This window comes from Callospermophilus lateralis, chromosome 4 (assembly GCF_048772815.1).
Source record: "Callospermophilus lateralis isolate mCalLat2 chromosome 4, mCalLat2.hap1, whole genome shotgun sequence".
Classification (NCBI taxonomy): Eukaryota; Metazoa; Chordata; class Mammalia; order Rodentia; family Sciuridae; genus Callospermophilus; species Callospermophilus lateralis.
In genome coordinates, this window is record NC_135308.1 from 95,833,714 (window position 1) to 95,846,175 (window position 12,462).

The 12,462-nt window shown below is 35.0% G+C and overlaps 1 protein-coding gene across 1 annotated transcript in view; it reads right to left on the bottom strand.

The window, feature by feature from the left end:
* Positions 1-12,462, bottom strand: part of Ovch1 (ovochymase 1) — a 49,288-nt gene that overhangs the window by 19,350 nt on the left and 17,476 nt on the right. The window contains 6 exon segments of the mRNA XM_076855351.1: positions 6,531-6,711; positions 7,370-7,444; positions 8,881-9,015; positions 10,602-10,689; positions 11,413-11,540; positions 11,649-11,786. Of these exon segments, the coding sequence (XP_076711466.1) occupies positions 6,531-6,711; positions 7,370-7,444; positions 8,881-9,015; positions 10,602-10,689; positions 11,413-11,540; positions 11,649-11,786 (745 nt within the window).

The following is a 12,462-nucleotide window of genomic DNA, read 5'->3' on the forward strand; positions in this document are numbered from 1 at the left end:
ATCAAGGACTTAGGAATACAACCTGAGACCCTGAGTCTATTAGAATAAAAAGTAGGCCCTAATCTCCACCATGTGGGATTAGGCCCCAACTTCCTTAATAAGACTCCTGAGGCACAAGAATTAAAATCAAGAATAAATAAATGGGATGGACTCAAACTAAAAAGTTTCTTCTCAGCAAAAGAAACAATCTTTGAGGTGAATAGAGAGTCTACATCTTAGAAGAAAATCTTTATCCCTCACACATCAGATATAGCACTAATCTCTAGGGTATATAAAGAATTCAAAAAGCTAAACACCAAAATAAATAAATAAATAAATTACCCAATCAATAAATGGGCCAAGGACCTGAAGAGACACTTCTCAGAAGATGATATACAATCAATCAACAAATACAGGAAAAAATGTTCATCATCACTAGTAATTAGAGAAATGCAAATAAAAACTACTCTAAAATTTCATCTCACTCCAGTCAGAATGGCAGCTATTATGCATACAAACAACAGTAAGTGTTGTCGAGGATGTGGGGGAAAAGGTACACTCATATACTACTGGTGGAACTGCAAATTGGGGCAACCATATGGAAAGCAGTGTGGAGATTTTTTGGAAAATTGGGAAAGGCACTACCATTTGACCCAGCTGTCCCTCTCCTTGATCTATACCCAAAGGACTTAAAACCAGCATATAAGCCACATCAATGTTTATAGAAGCACAATTCACAATAGCTAAAGTGTGGAACTAACCTAGATACCCTTCAATATACGAATGGATAAAAAATTATGACATATATACACAATGGAATATTACTCAGCAATAAAAGAGAATAAAATCATGGCATTTGCAGGTAAATGGATGGAGTTGGAGAAGATAATACTAGGTGAAGTTAGCCAATCCTAAAAAACCAAATGCCAATGTTTTCTCTGATATAAGGAGGCTGATTCATAGTAGCGTAGGGAGGGGGAGCTTGGGAGGAATAGCCAAACTCTAGATAGGGCAGAGGGGTGGGAGGAGAAAGAAGGGAATCTGGGGTTAGAATTGATGGTGGAATGTGATGGACATTATTATCCGAAGTACATGTATGAAGACACAAATTGATGTGAATATGCTTTGTATACAACCAGAGACTTGAAAAATTGTGCTCTCTATGTGTAATATGAATTATAATGCATTCTGCTATCATATATAAATAAAAAATAATTTTAAAAAGTATACAAATAAGAAAGGAAAAAGTTAAATTACTTGTTTTTGGAAGATACAAAGGCTTCTAGAAACAATTTAGTAAAAGAGCAGGATACAAGATCATCGTATAGAAATCAGTAGTATTTATATATACCGATAACAAATTCCCTGAAAATGTAACCAGGAAAACAATTCCATCTAAAATAGCTTCAAACATATTTATGAATAAATCTAACCAAAATGGTGAAAGACTTCTATAATGAAAATTACAGAACATAAGAAAAAAAAAGAAATATAAGACTCTAGAAAATAAAAACCCTCCCATTTTCATGGATAGGCAGAACTAATATTGTTAAAATGGTCATATTGCCAAAGCAATCTACAGATTTAATGTAATCCACAACAAAACACTAATGACATTCTTCAAAAAACAAGAAAGAACTGTCCTAAAATTCATAGAGAGGCACAAAAGGCCCAGAATAGCCAAAGCAAGCCTGAGTAAAAGAACAATGCTAGAAGCATCACAATACATAATTTCAAAATTACGCTATAGAGTTATAGTAACAAAAACAGCATTGTATTGGCATAAAAAGACCATTACATTAATAGAATAGAAGACAGAGAACCCACAGATACAGTCGTCTGATACTTGACAAAGGCATGAAAAACTTACATTGGAGAAAAGGTAGACTTTTTAAATAAATGGGGTAGAGAAAGGAGATGGAGGAGAGGGAGATGGGGAAGGTCAGTGGAGGTATGGGAATGAAACTGAATGAATTGTATCATGTGCATGTATGAATGTGTCATAATCTCACTATTATGTAAAATTGTGCACAAATACAATTTTTTAATTAAAAATTAAAAAAAAAGATATTTTCCTGGTCAAATAAACTAGGTATCTATGAAAAGTTTTGACATTTTCAAATCAGTATAAAAATAAAATACAATGTGTGTACACAAAAGTATAAAACAATGTGGCATATGCATATACTATAAACCATATGCATATATGCTTAAATATTAATAGAAATTAAAGAAAACATTATTAATATGGATTAATTCTACAGAGGATAAATGGCTAGTGAAATGGAAAGAATATTTTAGATTTTACTTGATAAAATTATCTTGTGGGTGGAGAAAGTTAAGAAATCAAGAAGTCCCTGATGAAACATAATACCTTGCAGCAAAATAAAGAACATTGCAAAACTATCCTTCTCACGGTGGACATTCAGCTTAATCAACCGAGGTCAAATAAACATGGTCACCTGTAAATTTTTGAGCCATTTAAGTCAATCACACAATGTTTGTATTTAATTTTACCAGTGAGATTATGACACATTCATACATGCACACGATATAATTCATTCAATTTCATTTCCATACCTCCCCTGGTCTTTCCCATCTCCCTCCCCTGGATCTCTTTTCTCTGCCCTATTAGTTTCCTTTTTATTATCTCAAGATTTCTTTTATCCTCTTTTCCCCTCTAGCTTCCACAGGAGAGAAGACATTTGACTCTTGTTGAGTCCAACTTTTTTTGTTGTTTGTTTTTGGCTTAACATGATGCTACCTAGTTATCCATTTTCTTGCAAATGACATAGTTTTGTTCTTTTGGGTTGGTAAGAATTTCATTGTGTGTATATACTCCATTTTCTATTGTCAATCATCTATTGACAGACACCTAGATTGGTTCCATAACTCAACTATTGCAAATTGGACTGCTATATACATGGATGTGCATATGTCACTATAGTATGCTGACTTCAATTCTTTTGGATAAATACCAAGAGTTGATAACTGGATCATATGTGTCTCCATTCCTAGTCTTTTAATGAATATTTATACGTATTTCCATAGTTGCTGTATTAATACATTTTCTTAAACAATGTATGAGAGTTCCTATTTTCCTGCATCTTCACAAGCATTTGTTATTCATATTCTTGATTGCCATGATAAATGTAATAACATGAAATCTCAGTGTACTTTTGATTTGCATTTCCCTGATTACTAAAGACATTGAATATTTTTTCCATATATTTGGCCATTTGTTTTTCTTCTTTTGAGAAATGACTGCATAGTTTATTTGCCCACTTATTCATTGGGTTATTTGTTTTTGATAAGTTTTTTGAGTCCTATATATATTCTGGATATTAATCCTCTGTTGGAAGAGTTTATGGGAATGATTTTCTCCCATTCATTCACATTATTATTTCCTTTGCTGAGCATGAAGTTTTAAAATTTGATACATTACCATATATTAATTCTGGCTATTATTTCCTGAGCTTTAGGAGTCCCATTGAGGAAGTCACTGCCTGTGTCTATATGTTGGAGTGTTTCCCCGTTTTCCTCTAGTAGATGCGTAGTTTCTGGATGATTCTTGGGTATTAGGTTCATTTTGAATTGACTTTTGTGCAGTATGAGAGACAGTAATCTAGTTTCATTCTACATTTTGTGATTGATTTCAAATCTACATTCTACATTGATTTCAATGGCTCAAAATTTTACAGGTGACCATATTTATTTGACCTCAATTGATTAAGTTGAGTGTCCACCTTGAGAAGAATAGTTTGGCAATGTACTTTATTTTTCTACAAGGTGTGATGTCCCTGCATACAAATTCAAGAATAGACCATTCTATTTGATAAGGAAACCTACTTAAAGATGCTTCTATGTCTCTGGCCTCTATACTAGTACTTATATTTTCCAATATATTAAGATTCACTAATTAATCAGCTACTATTGAAGATTCTTTTCCATAGTACCACAAAATGTATTTTGAGAGAATTACTATAAAATGGGCTTTTCCAACAGAGTAGGCTTAGTGGAAATCCCTAAGTGATGTTTGAGTTGTAAACATAAACTCATAGTTATCTTATTCCAGATTATCATAACATAAATGCAGATGGATAGATGTGTTTGTAACTCATGATAGTAGACATCCCTCTATTTTCTAGTTCTGTCAACTGAGAGAACCTAGAAGCAACAAAACTCCAGTGGCACCTAATATAACTAGCACCCAAATCATGTTTTCCTATACCATTCTCCAATAAAATGAAGCAAGGCTCCTTGGAGAAATGGCTGATTTTAGGACAGAGTAGACAACATATAAGATTAGCCTGGAGCACCTTATGGTGTTATATAAAGATAGGAGCCTGACAAAGAGATACAGCTAACATGAAGGAGCTCACAGTGGCCAAATCTGGAACAATTTGAGCAACAAAATATGTAGTATTTATAAAATAGATATCCCTGAGTCCATATCAATTTAAATAAGATTTAGTAAGTAGAGAAAAAAGAGAAAACTCTGATGCAGAATCTTAAATGATTTAAATACTCCCTGCTCAAGGGAGGAAGAGCAGGAAGAAAAGATTAACATTAAACAGAGACATGAGGTGGGAGGGAAAGGGAGAGAAAAGGGGAATTGCATGGAAATGGAGGGGACCCTCATTGTTATACTAAATTACATATAAGAGGTTGTGAATGGAATGGGAAAATAAACAAGGTGAGAAATGAATTACAGTAGATGGGGTAGAGAGAGAAGATGGGAGGGGAGGGGAGGGGGGATAGTAGAGGATAGGAAAGGTAGCAGAATACAACAATTACTAGTATGGCATTATGTAAAAATGTGGATGTGTAACCGATGTGATTCTGCAATCTGTATCTGGGGTAAAAATGGGAGTTCATAAATCACTTGAAGTTAATGTATGCTAATGTATGAATATGATATGTCAAGAGATTTGTAAGGTTTTGAACAACCAATAAAAAAAAAAATTTTTATCACATAAAAAATAAATAAATAAATAAATAAATAAATACTCCCTGCTCAAAGGGGTGAAACTTACTGTCCACCCCCTGAGCTGGACAACTTTTAGTGACTTGCTTCCAACTAGTAAATATGGGAAGGGAGAAAATGTAATTTTACAGTGGAGAATATTTCCTTAGTTATATGATTGAAGTTAACATTAATAATAACATTAACAATAAGTTCTCTTGATAGTATGTATCCTTGATATAATAAGAATGGCCTATTACTCTGTAGTCTTCCTCTCAAAACCCCAGAACTCCCAATAAAACCATGATAAAAATATCAAACTCAATTGAGAAACTTTATGCAAAATACCAGATGAATACTCCTCGAAATGGCCAACGTTGTCAAGAAGAAGGGAAGTCTGAGAAACTTAAAGCCAAGGCGAACATAAGGATTCCTGACAATGGCAGAATGGCATTGAGAGAAGAGCAACTATCCAGACCTTGAAGAACAGACAAGATTAGCATGTTTGACCATCAAAAAATCAAGGGGGCCTAGTACAAACTGTAAGCAAGCAGAGAAATGGTCAAGACCAGGACAGAAAGACAGGTTCCAGACCCTGGCTGCACAGTGGAAACATATAGGAAGATTTTCAATAATGCTATTCAGAACCTAACCACAAGTGATTGATTTAAGTAGCCAAAACAAACCAGTTATGCATATCCACATGCCTTAGAGCTTGATCTACATAACATAGGGTAAATATAAAAGCAAGTTGCAAAGATTATAAATAAAATTATGGTACATAAGATCAAAACAAAAAACAATATACTGTTTTAGAGACACAGCCATGTTAAAAACAAATTTAAGTAAAATTTTAAAAAGAACATAGGTACTATGAATACAAAACTTAGCAAATTTAGCATAGCACTTACCTTTTGGGAGTGGAGCTAAGGGGTCTTGAGAGATAAGTACAAAGATCTTTCCAAAATGTACAGTTTTGGTCCCACCATTCCATTTAACAACTACTATTTAAACTACATGTATATTATATTCACTCTTTCATATCACAGAATAGTTCATAGCTCTCTGGTAATTCAGAGATCATGCCCTTGCTGACATGAACCAATTTCAAGAGGAATAATCCTAAACCAACCCAGGGGAAAGTGCACTGCATGGGAAGGTATCTGGAATTATTACCAATAATAAAATTGAGTTCCTAGCTTAAAGATTAAACTAAAGTAGAACACGAGAAAAGTTCAAATACAGGAAGGATAATTATGCAAAGGAAGAAATAAGAACTCTTGTTTTCTAAAGTTACAGTAAGTTGAGAGCCATAGATTCTGTAATGGGAAGCAGGTTTTAACTCAACATGAATAATCAGACCCACATAAATGGGATAAAAAAATCCAAGATTGGATTAACTTTATCCTTACTGACATTGTTTAAATAGAAGCTAGAAGGGTATGCAGAGAAAATACTTAAAGGAAGATTCCTGCTTTAGAATTAGTCTGAATGATCTTAGAAGTTAGACAATCACACTTGTGTCCTAGGCATATCCTATAAACCCGTGTGTTAAATAGATTAGTAAAACACCAGTTTCACTCACGATTGTACACAGTGGGCCGCAGTAAGAATCCAAACTGGATCGATGATGGCACCTCCACATTGGTGATCACCTAGAAACCTCAAACCCACCTGCCAGGGCCAACAGTGGGGACAGGCTTCTTCCCCCCCTGCGATTCTTCTGGAAAGCCACTGGGGACCAAATGGAGGGATGCCACAGATATCTACAGGAAAGAAGAGGAGACCAATGGCTCATCCTAGACAACAATCATGAACACAGCTCCTGCAAAGGCTTGCTATAGCCAACAGCAGTAATTCCCAAATGCCAGATGAGATTTATAAAGATACTTACTCCCAAGACCCATCTCTGAGGAGTCCGATTTTAAAAGCTTGCTTAGCCAACTGTGCCAGGCAGTCAGGATTTTAGACATGAAAAGTATTTATTCGTTCATTTAGAACCTAACTATTCAGTGCTTGCCCTGCCAGGCACCATCTAACTAAGTTGCTTAGGGCCTCGCTGAGTTGCCGAGGCTCACTTTGAACTTGTTATCCTGATGCCTCAGCCTCCCTAGCCAATGGAATTACAGGCATGCACCACTGCACCTGGCTCAGGAAATCATTTTAAATAATAAGTTTGTATAGGAGTAGATGAGGACCATGAATTGTTCTCTGTACCTCTTTCTCCCTATATAATCCTTATTTTGTTTTCCCTCTGAGTCTATATGTAAACTCAAACAGGATTCTAGAAGTTTCAAGGACTTAAACATAAAACTTGAATTTTTTTTTTCATTGTGGCATATCAAATGAAAGATGAAGATTTCCTAAATAGACATTTAGTTAACAAAGAAGTAGAGTAAACAGATAGTAGCATGGCCAACTCACCATATGGAATAGCTTTTCCAGTAAATATAGTATTGGTTTTGAGAAGTGTTGTCAGTCCATTTTTGTTTAAGGACTCTATAGAGAAAAAAATTTAATTTAAAGTATTTTGAGTAGCTTCACTAATTGACCTTCCTTGTTACCCTGATCAATCACAAAACCACTCTGCTGTAGACCTCACTAACACTACCATTTATATGCCAGATGCCAAGTTGCATAGATGTGATTTCTTGTTTATCTCTCAATATCCCTGCATCTTGCTCTCTTAAGCACTTTTTCCTTCCTTTACTCCATGATATTTACTCTTGAAATATTTAAAGTCATCTCTTAATTTTAGTCATTTTTTAAAAAATCTTTTTCCAGCCTGAAAAGATATTCTACAAGGTACTGTCTGTCCATACCCTATTTTTTACTCATCTACATAAAGATGATTTCTGAATTTCTCTCTTCAGTATAAATCTCTTCCTTGAATTCTTGACCTAGAATAACTAGATATCTCCATTAGAATTTCCTAAAAAATTCTAAACATCTACATGTCATGAATGGAACTAATTGATTTTGATAGTCAATAGGGCCTTGTTCTTATGCCCCTACATCATTTAATGGCTCTACCATCCATATCCACTTGAGCTAGTACCCTGAAAAAAATCAAGCTGGACTTTTCCTTCTTCATAAATGCTCTCCCCACAACATGTATAGTCAAGCAATACAATTAGAAAAATTTCTTGCAATGATTTTCCCATCATTCTTCTTACATGTAAGTTCATCCATCTTCTTAATTTTCCACATTACTCTGGAACCAGGGAGTCCAAGGTTTGAAAAACAGCTCCACCTATTCATAGCTCTTTGGGAAAGTCATTTAACTTCTCTAAGCCTCAGTTCTCTAGTCTGTGCAAGGAGAACAGTGTATATTATCTTTGAAGTTTGTAAGGAGGAATAAATGGGTGATGTGTATGAAATACTGTCTATACTTGGGATGAAGTGATCAATAGATCTTCACTAGCTATTCTACCACTCTGGTACTTATAGTTTAATGCATTTTCTATATTCCTTCACAATATAGTTTTCTTGTAAGTCATCAATTCTCCTTTATTATAGTTTTTGCATAAGATATTCCTTTTGTCTAGGTAAACTTTATCTTCCAAAGTATTGAGAAAATTATTAGTCCTGCAGAAGCTTCTAACATTTCAAAATAGAGCCAATCTCACTTCTGAATTCCATTTTTTAATCTGAATTCTCTGTTTTTTTGCATATGGTACTTGGCATCTTTTGAAATGTTCTAGTGAATGCAGTTTCTTGAACATTGTGGGAGATGCTTGCTAAGGCATAGATTTCTGGGCTCCACCCCAGATCTATAGAATCTAAATCTCTAGGAGTGGAACCAGGACTCTGCATTTTTATTCTTCTACCAAAATGATTCAAGCATCCTACATTTGGATAATCACGATTAAATTATCTTCCCTATAAGCATTTTCATAAGCAATAGTTCCTATTACACAGGTGATTATACTTGCCTGAAGGCAAAAAGGTGTTTCTAACCTTGAAGCCTTGGAAATTATTTTCACCATCACTTTTGAAATACATGACCATCATGTTACCAAAACTGAATATTGAAATGGATTTCAAGATTCCAGAAAGTTTAGTTGTAAAAGTTTTAGGGAAATTTGATTTATAGTTATAAGAAAATTAAAAATCTGAACACAGGAGGCAAAATATCATCCAACTAATTTTTTTAAGTCAGCAACTTTGGTTTTTTCCAACTTTAGTTTGTAGGCATAATCATACATACAGAGAAAGTTGAAAATTAGTTTTCAAAGTAACAACATATCAGAATTTTTATCTCAAAAAATTTTTATCTCAAAAAAACTATATAGGGGCTGGGGATGTTGCTCAAGTGGTAGCGCGCTCGCCTGGCATGCGTGCGGCCTGGGTTCGATCCTCAGCACTACATACGAACAAAGATGTTGTGTCTGCCGAAAACTAAAAAATAAATATTAAAATTTTTTCTCTTCTCTTCTCTCTCTCTCTCTCTCTCTCTCTTTAAAAAAAACTATATGGGATGAAGACATCTGATTTCTAATATACACAGAAAACTCAATTATTAATTGGTGAACAATAGGAGCTGGATAAACAATAAAACCATCCAAGCAAATATATTTCTTCTTTCCAACAGGACATGGTCATTCTTTTTTTATTATTAATTAAAAAAAATAAATGACAGTGGAATGCATTACAATTCTTATTACATATATACACACATTTTTTCATATCTCTGGTTGTTTATAAAGAATGTCGATTCCAATTTGTGTCTCCATACATGTACTTTGGATAATGATGTCCATCACATTCCACCATCCTTGCTAATCCCCTGTGCCCTCCCTTTCCCTCCCACTCCTCTGCCCTATTCTAGAATTCATCTATTCCTCCCATGCTCCCCCTCCCTACCCCACTATGAGTCAGCCTCCTTATATAAGAGAAAACATTCAGCATTTGTTTTTTGGGGATTGGCTAACTTCACTTAGCATTATCTTCTGATATGGTCATTCTTTATGTGAGCAGGCAACACCAGAAATCTGCTTTACCCAACCCTCACATCACATGTACTGCTCTGTTGGAGCATAGGATTGTGCTACCAACTCACCTGCTCTTAAAGTCCAAGTAAATATTCTGAGCCCATTTATATTCCTGGTCTCAAACTCACTACCACCTGACTGAGGGACAAATAGGATGAAAGTTAATTCTTCATATGAAGTAAATAAAGTTATAACCTAAAGTATATTTGAAGTTGAAGTTGCTAATAAAATTAAGACCCAAGTGGAAATTACAGTTTTGGTTACTTTCCTTGGACACACAAATGAAAATATTAGCAACAGAAGGAACTGATCCAAAAAGAAGAAAACTTAAAATTTTTACCTTCTGCACATACCAGAAATTTATTCACTGATACCATTTTCCCCTTTCTCTGAGTACTTCTTTTTCACCTTCCAAATATTCTGAAAGATTTTCCACATTTTTCATGTTTCTATTAAAAATCTTTACTAGCGAGTCAGCTGCTGGTTCACAGGTCTTAAATCTAAAGTTTTCTGGCATGTGAGTCCTGGATCTTCAAGTGTAAGAAATCCACACTCCCTCTCAGTTTCTTGGTACCCAAGGAAGCCAGTCAATGCCAGAGCCACCGTGGTGAGTCTGATGCTTCTCAAATTGAATTTAGAGGATGGGATGTTAACTACCTAACTTGTTTTTTCTTCAGGATCATCATAAATCACAATGGAATCATAAATACAGTTTTGGTTAAATTCAACTTTAAAGTCCTCAAATGTCAACTGTACAAATTATAAACACAACCCAGAGAAGTGGTCAAAAAGAAAAACGTTTAAGGAGTTTCTCTCTGCATATTAAAAGGATCTCTGTTATTATCAAAATGTGGCTGATATAGATGTAAACAATTACAGTCTCCTTGGAGGGCAATTTGGCAATGACTACCAGGTTTAAATGCACAAACCCCTTGACCCAGCAAGTTCATTTCTGCAAATTACATATATCTGCATGTGTCCAAAGATATTGACACAGGGATATTCATGGCAGCATTGCTGCTATGGACAACAACTGGAAACTCAAACTTCTGCTAATAGGAAACTGATTTAATAAGTCAGGTAACATCACACAATATTTTATGTAGTTTTTCAGAAGAACTCTGTAGGCTCATTTGAAAAGTTCTTTGAGATACTGTTCAGTGAACAAAGCATTGCCAAGTAACTTAGATGCTTATGCTCAGAATACCTCCCCAGGGATCTGCAATAACATCGATGTTTTACTCCATGTGTAGGACAAAAGTCTGATAAAAAGCCTTATTTTGCATTGTATACACTTTTAAACTGCTGAATTTTTAAAGTCACATACAGAACCCTTTTAGAGTAAAAAAAAAAAAAGTGGCAAAAAGAAACTTCTAGCCATAACGATATCTTAACAATCCATACAAAGTAAGTTCTGCCTACCTAGCATAGTAGCTAAGTTTTCTATAAAGCAGAAATTCCTCAATTGCTTACTTTTATGATGTGTTTCTCTGGAGCATGAATAAACCAATAATACTAGACATTATTGGGCAAGAGAGGATAGTTAGCAGACTGAATTGTCCCTTCCTCTACCAATACAGCCACACTCTCACAACCTGAACCTATGCAGATGTAGGGAGAATCCACAATGAATGGCAAAAGGCACTTCTGCTTGTCATCTCCATTCAGAGACATCCTCCCAGCAGGGAATGAACACCTGAAATCCTTACCTGTTCCTGAGTTCTGTATAGCAGTAAAGCAAAGTTCAAAGCCACTGCCACTGTTTTCTGCATCAGAAACAAATGTAACTATGGCCTGGTTGGTCTCCATCAACAAGGGTGAGGGCAACATATCTCCACAGACCTTACCTTGAGAGGAAAAGAAATTGAAATAACATTACTGAAAAGTTATTCATGGTTACTTTTCTGGTAATATCTCCCATGAGTTCTTCTTTAATCTTGCCACAATCTCTGCTTCAATGATTCTATTTCACCTATCTTCTGGCTCTCAGTCTCAAGTGAAATTCTACTCGCCCTTTAGGACCTTATTCAAGGTCCAGTTCTCTTATAAACTTTCCTGTCACTCACTTAAAACCAAGGGACCTTTCCCTGGATCACTTTAGCACATTCTGTATTCTGCATCTTTTCCTGCTGTGTGGGATACCTTCAGTGACCTCAAGCCATAAGCTTGAGACTGATGCTCTATATGCTCAGCATGTGATATTCCATACATAGCCGACTTTAAGCAAGAATGATTGCTAGATAAATAGTAGACTTAAGTATAAAATGATTTAGTCAATAAATATTATAATCCCTAGAACATTATCTTTTCTATGTCAAAGTTTGTGAAGAGACATTTGTCTTGTCATTGGTCTCATGGAGATCCAGAGATGAAGGTCTGTATCAGCTGTGGAGACCCTTCTATGCTTAACACATTTCAATTAGAGGTCAATTATGTTTCTATAGCTTGTAAGAGGAATCTAACAAAGTTAAGTGGCTGAAATGACCTATTGTGTCTTTAAATTATTAAAGAATTGTACAGTAG